Source organism: Athene cunicularia (genome assembly GCF_003259725.1).
Source record: "Athene cunicularia isolate RWA chromosome 1 unlocalized genomic scaffold, athCun1 chr1_part1, whole genome shotgun sequence".
In the NCBI taxonomy this organism is placed as follows: Eukaryota; Metazoa; Chordata; class Aves; order Strigiformes; family Strigidae; genus Athene; species Athene cunicularia.
The window spans coordinates 62,340,152-62,354,577 of NW_020799091.1; the positions used below are offsets into that span (position 1 = coordinate 62,340,152).

General features: G+C 41.6%; 1 protein-coding gene across 2 annotated transcripts in view; it reads left to right on the forward strand.

Moving 5' to 3' along the window:
* Positions 1 to 14,426, forward strand: part of NAXD (NAD(P)HX dehydratase) — a 51,316-nt gene that overhangs the window by 26,498 nt on the left and 10,392 nt on the right. Inside the window, exons 6-7 of one of the 2 annotated variants that reach the window (XM_026848915.1) lie at positions 10,995 to 11,045; positions 11,125 to 11,229. The exons of the other annotated variant lie outside the window; for it this stretch is intronic. Coding sequence (XP_026704716.1) covers positions 10,995 to 11,045; positions 11,125 to 11,229 — 156 coding nt within the window. The remainder of the gene's footprint in view (positions 1 to 10,994; positions 11,046 to 11,124; positions 11,230 to 14,426) is intronic. 2 annotated transcript variants of the gene reach the window in all.

The following is a 14,426-nucleotide window of genomic DNA, read 5'->3' on the forward strand; positions in this document are numbered from 1 at the left end:
TATATATTTTTTTTTAATGTATGAATAGAACAGTTTTGATTAGCTGCCATCTACAGCATCTTCAGCTTTGCTAGGTGTAACAACAGGTATCAGGGTACACTTTAGAGTCCTTATCACTCTGCCTGGCTTAAGTAAGTATTTTCCTGTGCACCTGAAAATCTGTTTTAGAAAATGGCCTAGCATGTGGTACTACAGTTAAGACAGAAGACACAGATAAATTGAGCAGGGCATAAATCATGAGATAAAGAAGGTTTGTGGTTTTTTTTTTTTTCAAAGAAAGGATATTCGCCTATTCGCCTCTGTTACCTGGCTTCATTCAAGTAGAAATGACCACCACTCCTACTTACATGAGGTTTGAGGCCTTAATGGAGTGATTAATGAGCTAGTGATAATTATGCATACAGGAATATATAAAACAAAACTCAGGCAATTAGCTTAGTTAAAGGTGATTCATATAGATCTTATCCACAGAGAGATTTTGATTGACGTTGCTGAGTTTTGAAAGGAGAATCAGTTATTAGATCAGTTTGTGGGAACTAGTAAAAGCAGGTTTCAGAGTTAACTGCGTGTTTCCATGGGTGAGTAAAAAAAAAAACCCAAACCAGTTACTGGAAATATGGCTATAATATGAAGAATATTGAACAGTGGAGCTCCACCTTTAATGTTTTTCGAAACCTCCTGTATCAAATAGCATATATGTAGGGAAGCTTCTCCCCGCCGCCAACCCTGACTGTAGCCTTGAGCACAGCCTTTGCTTGGGATATTTGCCTACCTCTAGCTGTGCAAGATTACAAACTTCTGCTTGCCAAACCCATTTTCCAAGCATCTCTGCCACAGAGCTGCATCCTGACCTCTATTGCAGCTGAGTCCCTGCTAACTCTGCATTTATCCAGACTTGAAGCAAGGGAATGCAGAAATGCTTCCTAGGGCTTTCAGTGCCTGTGTAGGAATTGATCTGCAGTGTGTTGTGATGGAACTTACTGGTTCCTCCTGAGTACCTTGGGCAGGGGGGTGTGCAGAAATGCTTCCAGCTGCAGCATTTACAGGGAAATTTTGGCTATTTCTTCCCTTTTATTTCTGTTCCAGACAAAACTGTGGATTCAGAATTGTTGGATGAGAGCAGCATCCATGTGGAAAATACAAGCAATTTCAGGTGGCATTTCAACAGCAGTTTCTGTTCCTAGCTTTCAGTAAACAGTTCTTTGTAAAAGAGGCTGCCACTCCTTTTTGATTATTTAAGATTGTATGAGACATAACTGGTGCCAGATTATGTACCTTTGCGTGTCTCTACCAAACCTGAGTATGTAATTATATACTTGGCATTTGGAGGCTGCAGTAGAGGGCACTTTCGGTGGTCTGAAGGCAAGGTTATACTGCATTCTAAAATGTTCCATGTCATCATGGTCAATGCTATCCATTATTACAGCATGCTGAAGCTTGAACTTTTTGAGCACATGGGTAAGGAGTTTTGCCAAGAGTAGGACCGAAGCGACCTAGGAAGGGCAGTGTTCATTGCTGGTGTCAATAAAGGAAACTTTGCTTGCAGTATCTTTCCTTTCCAAGATAGAAAGATGACAATGGGATGCATCCTTAGTGAAAATTAATTACTGTTGTGGGATAGATGTTGCTTTATATATGCAGCTATTGTGGTTTTCTCTTTATTTCATTAAAAATCAATCTTTTATTAAAACCACTGTCTCTAATTTCCTGATTCTTCCCTTTGCAAATACTGAATGCCAAAATTACTGTGTGGCTAAACCAGTTCATCTGGAAAAACACAAATAGTGGTACAACTAATAATATATTAAAAGTCATTGCAGGCATTCTGCTGCCAATCCACATCTACATAAAAAAGCTGAAAGTATATTTAAGTCAGGTATGGGCAAAACTGTACATAATTGTCTTTTCTGAGGAGCTGTGGAGAAGCAGGTTGTATGCTGTTGCATGCAGGCAGAGTAAATAGGATCTGTGTGTTATTGCTGGCTTGTGGGCTTGGGTGGAGAAGTTCAGACCGCCTGCAGTTTTGCAAGAGGCTGTGGGTGCTTGTTGTGAGTGCACTACCTTCTATCTGCTCCTGGTGCCTCGGGGTGGCTGGTCTATGAAGACTTCCATGGCTGATGAGATATCCTTTGATTGTACTTGAAAGCTACATAGTGATTTATTCTTCCCTCACATGTTCCCCTCCGTTTGCCTCCTAGCTGTTCGTTGCAGCCAGTGCCTTGCATTGGCTCACCTCAGCCCTTTGCCTTTTTCCATAGTAATTGTGGAAGTGTGTAAGAGTCCTGGATGTCTGTGTTAGTGCAGTGCAGGTGAATCTTGTGTTTCATAGGACATCCGCAGGCTGTCAAATGGATAAATCATGTCATGCTTTTCTGCATTACTGTGACCTCTTTCAGCAGTAGCCTGTCCATCTGTTCCTTCAGGCTTCTGCCTCCTGTAGTCCTTTCCAGCCTGAATGATTCTGGTTTTGTGTGTGTGTTGTTCTGGTTTCACTGTGTTCAGGCTTTTCTGTTTTGGCTTTTTTGTTTTCAAAAGAAGATTAGAATTTAGTTTGAGGAATCTAATTTCAAATTTCCATGTGAAAGCTGGGACAGAGAACACAGATTTCTACTAAAATGAATGCATTGCATTTCAAGGAATAGCTTCCATGATATAAAAGAATTAATTAAAACGTATTAACTCTTTGCCCTCACTTTGTAAATTTTCCTAATTACAGTAAAGGTAAATTACCAGACACAACTTCTTAATCAGTTCGTATTGAGTAGGTTGCTTGCATACAAGTCCTGGATACCCAGTCAGAGAACAAAGATTTTTCAGGAAATTATGTATTTCAAGAGTAGTGTGGGAGTAGATTCAGGTTAATTTTACCCCCTCTGGCTCTCCTCTCCTCTCCTCAACCGCCTGCACCAAAAAAATGCAGTCACTGTTACATTATTTTGGGCATTCCTAAATGTCAAGTATTTGGTGCTGCTAACAAATTATAACTGTGTGGGAGACTGTCCCATAGAGCACCTTCTTGGGATGTGTAATTTCCTCTTTGGGAGGTCATTTTCTCTTTGGCTTAATTAGGATACAAACCTAAACTTTGATCTTTAGTTATTAGGAGAGGAAACTCCTCTTACAGATTTGATCTAGCATGAGTCCTGCAGTCTTGTAATACAGTTCATAATTGCTGATCTTATAACATTGGGTTGGAAGCTGTTTCCCTTTTCTCAACGAAATGTTGTGGGCTGTAGAATCAGTTTTAGAGAGCCACCAAGTATTTAGCCAATGGATATAAAGCAAAGTATCTCTAGCAAGAGACTGCCCAAACGCTCTGCATAGACTCAGAATGGTTTGGGTTGGAAGAGACCTTAAAGACCATCTAGTTCCAACCCCCCTGCCATGGGCAGGGACACCTTCCACTAGACCAGCTTGCTAAAAGCCTCATCCAGGCTGGCCTTGAACACTTCCAGGGACAGGGCATCCACAGCTTCTCTGGTGGTTCCAGTGTCTCACCACCCTCCCAGTGAAGAATTTCTTCCTTATATCTAAACTAAACTTGCCCTCTTCCAGTTTAAAAATGTTACCCCTTATTCTATCACTACACTCCCTGATAAAAAGTCCCTCCCCATCTTTCCTGTAGGCCCCTTTCAGTACTGGAAGGCCACTATAAGGTCTCCCTGGAGCCTTCTCTTCTCCAGGCTGAACAACCCCAACTCTCTCAGCTTGTCCTCATAGGTGAGGTGCTCCAGCCCCCTGATCATTCTCGTGGCCCTTCTCTGGACCTGCTTGAGCAGGTTCATGTCCTTCTTGTACTGGGGGCCTCAGAGCTGGACACTGTACTCCAGGTGGAGTCTCATGAGAGCAGAGTAGAGGGAGAGAATCACCTCCCTTGACCTGCTGGCCACACTTTGATGCAACCCAGGATACGGTTGGCTTTCTGAGCTGTGAGTGCACATTGCCTGGTCCTGTTTGAGCTTATCATCAACCAACACTGCCAAGTTGTCCTCTTCAGGGCTGCTCTCAATCCACCCATTGCCCAGCCTGTATCTGTGCATGGGATTGTCCTGACCTATGTGCAGGACCTTGCACTTGGCCTTGTTGAAATTCATGAGGTTTGCACAGTCCCACCTCTCACGCCTGTTGAGGTCCCTCTGGATGGCACATCCCGTCCCTCCAGCACATCGACCGCACCACACAGCTTGGTGTCATCAGCAAACTTACTGAGGGTGCACTCAGTCCCACTGTCCATGTCACTGACAAAGTTATACAGCACCAGTCCCAACACTGACCCCTGAGGTACACCACTTGTCACTGGTCTCCACTTGGCTGTTGACCGCAACTCTTTGCCTATTCCTTAACCTCTGAGTGGTCCGTCCATCAAATCCATGTCTCTCCAATTTAGAGATGAGGATGTCATGTGGGACAGTATCAAATGCTTTGCACAAGTCCAGGTAGATGACATCAGTTGTTCTTCCCTTATCCACCAGTGCTGTAACCCTGTCGTAGAAGGCCACCAAATCTCTCAGGCACAATTAGCCCTTAGTAGAGCCATGTTGGTTGTCACCAATCACCTCTTTATTTTCCATGTGCCTTAGCATAGTTTCCAAGAGAATCCTCTTCATGGTCTTGCCAGACACAGAGGTGAGACTGACTGGCCTGTAGTTCCCTGGGTCCTCTATTTCCCTTCATAAAAATGAGGGTTATATTTCCCCTTTTCCAGTCAGTGGGAACTTTGAGAGACTGCCATGACTTCTTAAATATGATGGAGAGTGACTTAGCCACTTCATCCACCGTTCCCTCAGGACCCACAGATGCATCTCATCAGGTCCCATAGACTTGTGCACCTTCAGGTTCCTTAGATAGTCTCAAACCTGATCTTCTCCTACAGTGGGTGGTTCTCTACATGAAAGGTAGGAGAGGGAAATTTGGGCCTGGCTGTGAATATTGCAGAGGAAGGATTCAAATTTCACTCTTCAGTATCTTTGTTACTAGTGTGGCTCTAGGTCATGAGGTTGGATGGCAGCAGTGTGTCACTCTTTAGGAGTGGTTGGCAGCAGGACTGGAAGGACTGAAGGACTAGACTCACAATTAGTGCCAAGGTTGCCCTGTGAGTCCAGTCCTTCAGTGCTTAGGTTAGGAATCAGGTGAAGGAAGTGCTCCTGCCTTTGTCTGCATTAAGCAGAACCGCCACTGTTGTAGTATAATGTATATATTTCTTTCAACCCCCAGCAGTGCTACAGGCTTGGGGAGGAGTGGCTGGAAAGCTGCCAGTCAGAGAAGGGTGTTGATTGACAGCTGGCTGAAAAGGAGCCAGCAGTGTGCCCAGGTGGCCAAGAAGGCCAATGGCATCCTGGCTTGTGTCAGCAATAGTGTGGCCAGCAGGGACAGGGAAGGGATCTTACCCCTGTACTCGGCACTGGTGAGGCCACACCTTGATTCCTGTGTTCAGTTTTGGGCCCCTCACTACAAAAAGGACATTGAATGACTCGAGCGTGTCCAGAGAAGGGCAACGGAGCTGGTGCAGGGTCTGGAGCACAGGTCGTACGGGGAGCGGCTGAGGGAACTGGGGGTGTTTAGTCTGGAGAAGAGGAGGCTGAGGGGAGACCTCATCGCCCTTTACAGCTCCCTGAAAGGAGGTTGCAGAGAGCTGGGGATGAGTCTCTTTAACCAAGTAACAAGTGATAGGACAGGAGGTAATGGCCTCAAGTTGCACCAGGGAAGGTTTAGACTGGATATTAGGAAACGTTTCTTTCCAAAATGGGTTGTGAGGCGTTGGAATGGGCTGCCCAGGGAGGTGGTGGAGTCCCCATCCCTGGAGGTGTTTAAGGGTGGGGTTGACATAGTGCTGAGGGATATGGTGTAGTTGGGAACTGTCAGTGTTAGGTTAATGGTTGGATTAGATGATCTCCAAGGTGTTTTCCAGCCTAGATGATTCTATGATATTCTGTGCAGAGAAAGATAGTTGTAGTGGGTTGACGTTGGCTAAATGCCAGGTGCCCACTAAGCTGCTGTATTGCTTCCCCTTCTCAGCTGGACAGGGAAGAGGAAATGTAAAAAAAAAAAAGACTCAGGGGTTTAGGTAAGGCCAGGGAGAGGTCACTCACCAATTACTGTCATGGGCAAAACAGTCTTGGGGAAAATGGATTTATTACCAATGAAATCAGAGTAGGATAACAAGAAATCAAGCCACATCTTAAAAATACCTTCCCCCTGTTCTGTCCTTCTTCTAAGGCTTAACTTTGCTCCTGATTTCTCTACCTCCTCCCCTCCAGTGGCACAAGGGGACAGGGAATGGAGGTTGCAGTCAGTTCATCATATGCTGTCTCTGTTGCTCCTTCGTCATCAGCAGGAGGACTCTTCACACTCTTCCCCTGCTCCAGCGTGTGGTCCCTCCCACAGGAGACAGTCCTTCATGAACTTCTCCAGCATGAGTCCATCCCACGGGGTCACAGACTCCTTTGGGCACATCCACCTGCTCTGGTGCAGGGTCCTCCCCAGGCTGCAGGTGTGTCTCTGCTGCACCATTAACCTCCATGGGCTGCAGGGACACAGCCTGCCTCACCAGGGGCTGCACCACGGGCTGCAGGGGAACCTCTGCTCCAGCCCCTGGAGCACCTCCTCCCCCTCTTTCTTCACTGGCCTTGGTGTCTGTAGGGCTGTTCCTCTCACATTTTCTCACTCTTCTCTCCAGCTGCAGTTGCCATTGTGCAGGGATTTTTTTCCCCCATCTTAAACATGTTAACACAGAGGCACTACCACCGTCACTGATGGGGTTGGCCTTGGCCAGGGTTGGGTCTGTGTTGGAGCTGGCTGACATTGGCTCTGTTGGACATGGGGAAGCTTCTGGCAGCTTCTCACAGAAACCATCCCTGTAGCCCCCAGCTACCAAAACCTTGCCATGCAAACCCAATACAGTAGTCTACTGTGATATCTTGGAGCTAGAATCTCCAAAAATCTTAATATTCAAAATGCTGTTTGAAGGGAACGGATGATGTCTTGGGTTTATCATTGATGTGTTGCTGTTCCCTTGTGTGACTGGTGTTTGGATTTCAGGTCTTGTCTTAGTAACATTTCTTAGTATTTTTAATTGTCAATGTTCTCTTCTATATCCTTTCCCATATATTGTTACATAGGATAAAACAACAGACAGTTCCTGCTCATACATACTGTCCTATCAGAAACCATTAAATAGGTTTTGGTGTGAAAGTAGAGTTAGTCTGAGCTGTGTTGATTGTGCAATTAGCAGTGAAGGTTTTTCTGTATGCTACAAGTATAACCAGGAAAGTCCATGCCAAACATCGAGATACCAGTTCAGCTGAAAATTTATTTTTGCTTCCAGGAACAAAATACTCTGCATAGAGGATGTTGGCATTATTGCTGTAAACACCTGTTGCACAAGTGATTTCGTTTTTTTTAATACAGTATCTGCAGTAATAGAGTCTTTACAAGCAGGCTTCAGCTCACTAATTCTTGGTGTCTAAATGTAAGGCTGTAAAGTGTCTCTACTCCCCCTGTGATAGCTCAGGAGAGACAGGTGTCAGTTGGTGATTCATCCCACCCTAAATGCAGTATCTAAGCTGCCATGGGATAAATTCCTATCCAGTGGTGAGCCATTTGATCTTTAAATGGCAGCAGGTGAGATGGGTCCTGTCCACAATCAATAGGAAACAGAGGTTCTCCAGTGAATGTTGTGTTCTTCAAGCAGGTGGTTGTCTTACAGGGGTTCTCTTATCTTACCCCTTCCCTCCCTAGAACTCCCTCTCTGAGGTTTCTTGTTTGTCTCAAAGCAGTTTCTGTCTGGGTTTAAGGAAAGAAGATGAAAGGAAAATAATTAGGGTAGTTTTTGTTTGGGGTTTTGATTATTTTTTTTAATCAAAAATTAGCTTTCTAAATAAGACAAAGGACTTTGTATCCCCTGATCATTTATTTTATAAGGAGAGGGAAAAGAAAAGCAAAGATCCCTCAGTATAGTAGATTAGAAACTGATACCTCAGAGACTCAGTGCACAATAAAAGTTGCTTGGCCAGTAGGTTTTACTTAGCAAGATTAAATTTCTCGTCAGAGCAGAGGTCAAATGTGTCAGGATTGTGGAGGATGTGCTGAAGAGGTAGGAACTCAAAACGCTGTTAGGAAGAAATGCCTTAATTCTCTGGAGTGTACCAGTGACCCAGCTTTCCAGAAGCTATTTACCTGTACATATACTTTCATGCTTTTTTCGCCCACCTTTTTTTTTTTTCCTTATATTCTTTTGGTGGGCAATGGATCATCAGGATTATTTAGCCTGTTGTTAAATATGTATATAGATAAAAAGATAACTTCTAACCAGTAGTCATGATAACAGTTATGAGGAAGCATTAAAAGGGGCCAAGCAACAGCCAAACCTTAATTGTTTTGGGAACAGAATTTTGGCAGAATTGATTCCTTGGATTGCTCATAATGCATTTAAGAGAATTGTTTGGAAGCATAAGGACTTCTGAGATTTGGTGTCTTCCTTCAGACTTCCTTATGGAATCATAGAATGGTTTGGATTGGAAGGAACCTTAAAGACCATCTAGTTCCATCCCCCTGCCATGGGCAGGGACACCTTCCACTAGCCCAGGTTGCTCAAAGCCCCGTCCAACCTGGCCTGGAACACTGCCAGGGAGGGGGCAGCCACAGCTTCTCTGGGCAACCTGTGCCAGTGCCTCACCACCCTCACAGTGAAGATTTTCTTCCTTATAGCTAATCTAAATCTACCCTTTTTCAGTTTAAAAACGATATCCCTCACCCTTTCACTACACTCTCTGATAAAGAGTCCCTCCCTGTCTTTCCTGTAGGCCCCCATTCAGCACTGGAACGCCTCTCTATGGTCTCCCCAGAGCCTTCTCTTTTCCAGGCTGAACAACCCCAACTCTCTCAGCCTGTCCTCACAGGGGAGGTGCCTGGTCATCTTCGTGGTCCTCCTCTGGACCCCAGAATCTGTGGGGAAATCTTTTGTTTTAAAAAATGAAGTGTCATGAAAGGCTGGCTTACTGAAGTTGACATACTAGAATAAACTGGTGATTCATATTAGTGGGAAGTGGAGCAGTAATGATTTTAAGTATACTGAAGGAGTTTGGTGAAGCTGATAATGTGCAAAAATATTCTAATTAAAGTCAGTTAGAAAACAAGGTTGCAGTAAATGGTATTTGTATCTTCAAAAATTGGGGAGGATGATCTGAATGCTTTCTTACATAATATGCTAACCTCTGAGGTTCAGTGTCAGATGACATCTAATCAGAAGAGCTTAGTATGGTTCAAAAAATAATTGGACTCCTGGATGTATAACATTCATTTGTACAAAAAAAACCCATAAACCTGGTTGCTAGATCCACAGTCTTATTTTATTATAACCAAGTGAGTCAGATTAAACATAATTGTTAATGAACTTAACACAGCAGGGGCAAAGCTGTACAGCTTCTGTGAAGGAAAACTGAGCTGTGCACATCTGTGCAGATTAACATTAATGAATAAAGAAATTACTCTGTCTCATAAATTTTTAAAAGCTTTAGAAGTAAGGCTCTCTGGTTTTCAGTATGCCACAACTAATTCTAGGTATGTTTTAAGATTCCATCCTTGCACAGCTGTTAAGTATACTTATTCATAAATTTGAATAATTTAGTAGTAGCTGAATGGTATGAATTGTGTAAAACTTGCAGTTGGTTCAAAATTACTTAAGTAGCTAAATACAGAAGAAAACTTGTGGTGTTCCCATGGCATCCCAAGGAGGGTGGGCACCTGATAGTTTCTGACACACAGTCCAAGCCACAATCTGTGCAAGCATGTGTTTGTCATGGAAAGGTTTTTACTCTGCAGTAGCTTCTAAAGTAGATGCATCTGTGCGTTGAGACAAGTCTTCAGCCTTGGAGCAGCGGGTAGTGTTTCACTCTCATGCTCCCAACATTCAAACAGTGCCCAAACAAACAAAAGTAAGGTTGGGTTGAAGCATACTACTGAATTCTGGTTATTCATTTAGAAATTTTCCAATACTGGTATTGGAAAAATCAGAATCAGATAGGAATGAGTTTGTGATGATGTGTATATTCCATAATTAATGACTTACAGGAAGCAAGGTGGGTGGTGTTTATTTTGACGACAGTACAAGAACAGAGGGACATTCAATACCCTGAACATTAATTAAAAACTTGCTTTCTTATTCCTTACATAATGTCTTGCTCACCTGTGGAGCTCAGGGCCATATGATAGCTAATCTGAAGATCTTAATGTTCAAAAATAATTAGACTTTTGGATGGATACTATCCTGTGTTATCATATAGGAAAAAGATAAACTCTTCAGCTTCAAAGACAAGTTGGTAATGACCAACATTCAAAAAACTTGACCTGTCAGCCATTGCTCATTAGAAAAGCTTGACTGTCAGTCATTGCCACTGCTTGGTTAGAAGAGAAAACAAGGGCAGACAGTCTGCTAGTAGATACTGCTTTCTGAAGAACACTTTTGCAAATGGCCTGTTGTCTGTCCTGCCCTGATTTTGCTTTGAAAGTATAAAACCTCTAGGACCGTGAGTGAAATGTCATGTCTTACATACTGCTTGTCTCAGGATGTTTGGCTGTACATAAAATACTGCAATGGGAGTATCATCAGAAAAACAACTAAAATTAATGTTACAGTTACTGGTAGATTTCTATCATGGCAATACTTACTCATTTGGATTTTTCTTTTTTTTTTTTTTTTTAAATTGGAGATCTGTGTTTACTATGTGTGACTTAAGTTGGCATTGCCTGCCTCCTACAGCAGGGAGAGTGAGTGAGATTGCTTGTTTGCGTATCAACACCAAGTCATCAGTTATGGAAACCTTGTTGACACTGCTTATAATTGAACCAAGGAGAGAACAATATAACTGTAAAATTACCAGTTGATAGGAAAATGTCTTAGTTTGCAGAATATAACAGATTTTTTTGCATGAATTTGTTTTGGATCTTACGAGATTTAAGTTAGCAATCATCTTTAAAGTTATCTGCATTTTTTGCAGGGTATTATAGAAAAATCGAAAGTGAAAGGAATTCCTATCATTATTGATGCTGTAAGTATTTCTTGGTTTAGTCAGTGGTTTGGCATTTAAGAATCTATTCAGTAAATGTTCTTCTTACTGATTTTTGCAGGACGGACTGTGGCTCATTTCCCAACAGCCTTCTCTTATTCAAGGCTACCAGCGAGCTATTCTTACTCCAAACTACATGGAGTTTAGTAGACTTTATGAAGCCATGGTGAGCCATTTTCCTTTTTGATATTTAAGTACATGCAAGTTTAGTCTTCTAGTCTTTAAAAATCAGCAACTTATTACTGGCTTAAACATCATGTGTTGTTTCTTATATGCCAGAGAAGCATTCTCTGGGGTTTTATTCCATGGGATAATCACAACAGTGCATATTCTTAAACAGCACCCTTTTAAGAAGAAGACACTTTGTTATGCATTTTTAGGCACTGAAGTAGGTATAGGAAAAAAATACCTGGAAAGATGGATGCTGCTGCTTTCCCCCCTGCCATCCCCCCATACATACGCTGAAGTAGCATGTGTTAGAATACATTGTTCTCGTAGTAAAATATGTACTGTGTATGGAATTCTTGTGTTGTAGCTTAGAGACCCTGTAGACAGTAGTGATCATCATGGATGTGTATTAAGACTCAGCCAAGCCATGGGGAATTTGACAATTGTTCAAAAGGGAGAAAGAGATCTTATTTCAGATGGAGAGAAAGGTAAGTGAAACCTTTTGCTTTTAGCAATATGATTTTTTTGATGTTTGTTTTGTTTGCTTTCAGTTGTAGTCCAGCAGTTGGACTATGGGAATACAGTCAATCAATTACTATATAAAGACTGAAGGGGAGAGAAGGGTGTCTTAGCAGATCACCTTTAGATGGTTTGTGTAAATTGATATTTTAAAAGACTGCAACTTAATTTATTTGGTGAAAAAAGTTGCTGATTTTATTTCTCATTCAGATGGCTTTAATTTATGTTTTACATCACTCACGTATTGAAAAATTAATTTTTTAATCTTTGTGAACTGTTTTTAAATCCTTCGTTGAGATGGTCTATATAAGTGCAGATGTCATGGCTAACTTAATGCAGAATAATATTGTTGTTTCACCATGTATTGGTGTATGTGAAAAATGAAGATGTCTTGAGGTTCATGAGCTGCTTAGTTCCTTGATACTATACACCATGAGCTGTAGATTAGTATATACATATATGACTTGTACATTAGCCCTGACAATTAAAAAAAAAAAACCAACAAACCAACCCACAACCAAATTAACTCTGATCACTTACTGTGATCAGTATAAAATTAATTTGCGAGTGCCTTCGTTGCATCTTAACTATGTGGTCTTATTTCACATACATAACAAGCAGCAGCTCTGCTTCTAATTACTTGAAATGCTAATCTCTCATAAATGTTTATGCTGCTTCAGAACCATTTTGTATATATAGTCAATTTTTCATTATTTGGAGCCATGGGAGTCTTCTATAACAGAAAACCAGATGTAATATGACAACTGGTTTGTGCAGAGTTGCCTTCCACATATGCCCATTAGTACAGATACTACAGTGGACCGTGAAGCAAGCTGAGATCTGGGAGCAAGGCACTTATACTTGTGTGGTGAAGGACTTGGGACAGTCATACAGTACCCAAGTTGCCCTGAAGTCTGCTGTCATACACTTGCACCCATAGCAGACTTGATTTGTAACCTTGGACAGTCAGGCCAAGCTTAAGGGAGGATGAACTCTGCCAGAGGATGAAATATCCTGGCTCCAGTTTATGCCAGCTAGAGAGCTTTAGAGCACTGTAGTGTATCTTCTTTCTCTGGTTCTATGTCAACAATGTTCTTTTTATGTAGGATTGTTCCTTTTTTAATGAATGTCGGGAAAACTGGGTGAGTGCTTTAGATTGAGCATATTACCTAGGATATCTCTGTTCTCCTTTCGAACTGTTATTCTTGAGATAAGTGTACCACCACCATTGCTGGAGAGAGGGGACACACTCTGTCTCCACTGTCTCTTGTCATGCAGGATTCAGAAAACCAAGAAACAACTGAAACTCTTTCCAGTTTCAATTTTGAATGTTTAGGTGTGGCGCAAACTTGGTGTATGTCTTATGTGCTTTTGGGGCTTTTTGTTGTTTTTATTTTTTTTTCCCCCCATATTCTTTGTCTCTGTTGTGATATTATTTTCTCTTAGTTAAGTGGCTTTTTGATTTGAAATAAAACCAGTTCTGTGCCTTTATAACAGTTGTTTGATGTCTAGCTATAGGCTGCTTTCTTGTTGTTACCTTGGTTGTATCACTGATTCTTTCTCTTTCCTGGATTACAGACATTACAGGCAGCATTGCTAAGCTGTAAGAAAGCAGTTGTCAGGTTTAATACAGATTATGATGTCTGTTATAAACACTGTTTTTAGGATTTGTGTTGTTTCAAGAAGGTTCCTGAGAATTTTTCAGAAACTATAGACTTCAGCTTCCTTTTAACAAGAATGTTCTTTGAGTCAATTTTTTAAAAGCTTCTCAAATGCAAAGTGATGTTGAGAAAGTAAAATTTACTGTCTACTCTGTGCCACAACACAGAACATGCTGTCATGTTACTGACCTTGAATTTTCTTCCATTTTTTTCGCTCTTAACTTCTTTTTTCATCTGCCTGTTCTTTTGATCTGATGTCATTTTTTTTCAGCTAAGACAACATGCATCATGATTCCAGTGTGAGGGAAATCCAGATCATTGGATCAGGCCAATGTCCTCTGAGCAGAGTCAAATATTATAAAAAGATCTGTGTACTCTTCTTGTCTTTTTATTTTTCATGTTATGATCCATTTGTAGTGTTTAAGCTATACCTATTTTCAGGTATTTCCTGCTTGAGCTCATGTGCTTAGCATGCTAATACTGTAGTTTCCATGTATCACTTTTAAACTTTCTTCTTTGGGAATATATTGCATGCATGCTTTCTGGGGGGGGAAAAAAAAATTCTCAGTGCTCTCCAGGAAAACCAGAAATTGCAAACTTAACTATGTAGCTTTAGTGTTCTGTGCTTGACTGTTGTGGAAGGAAGGCTTTTTGAGGATGCCAGATTTTGCAGCAGGGAAGACTTGCCTTGGTGAATACTTCATAGGCTGGAGTGATTGTAGTGGTTATTTTCATAGTGCTTTTATTCATGAGTCTATAGGAAGTTCAGTAGGCAATTTACTTCTGTTAGTTGAGGACAAAAAAGGTTATCAGGTGATGTGATAGCGAGCTGGAAGTACAGGTGTTGGTGAAGGATTACTGTCAGCAGACAGCTCTGTAATCTAAGCAGACAGGCACAATAAATTATGTTTGGAAGCTGATGTTTAATAAATTCAGATTAAAAATAAGGCAGATTTTATTAACAAAGAAATTAGCTATGACAATAACATATCTAGAACTTTGATAGATTGCCAAA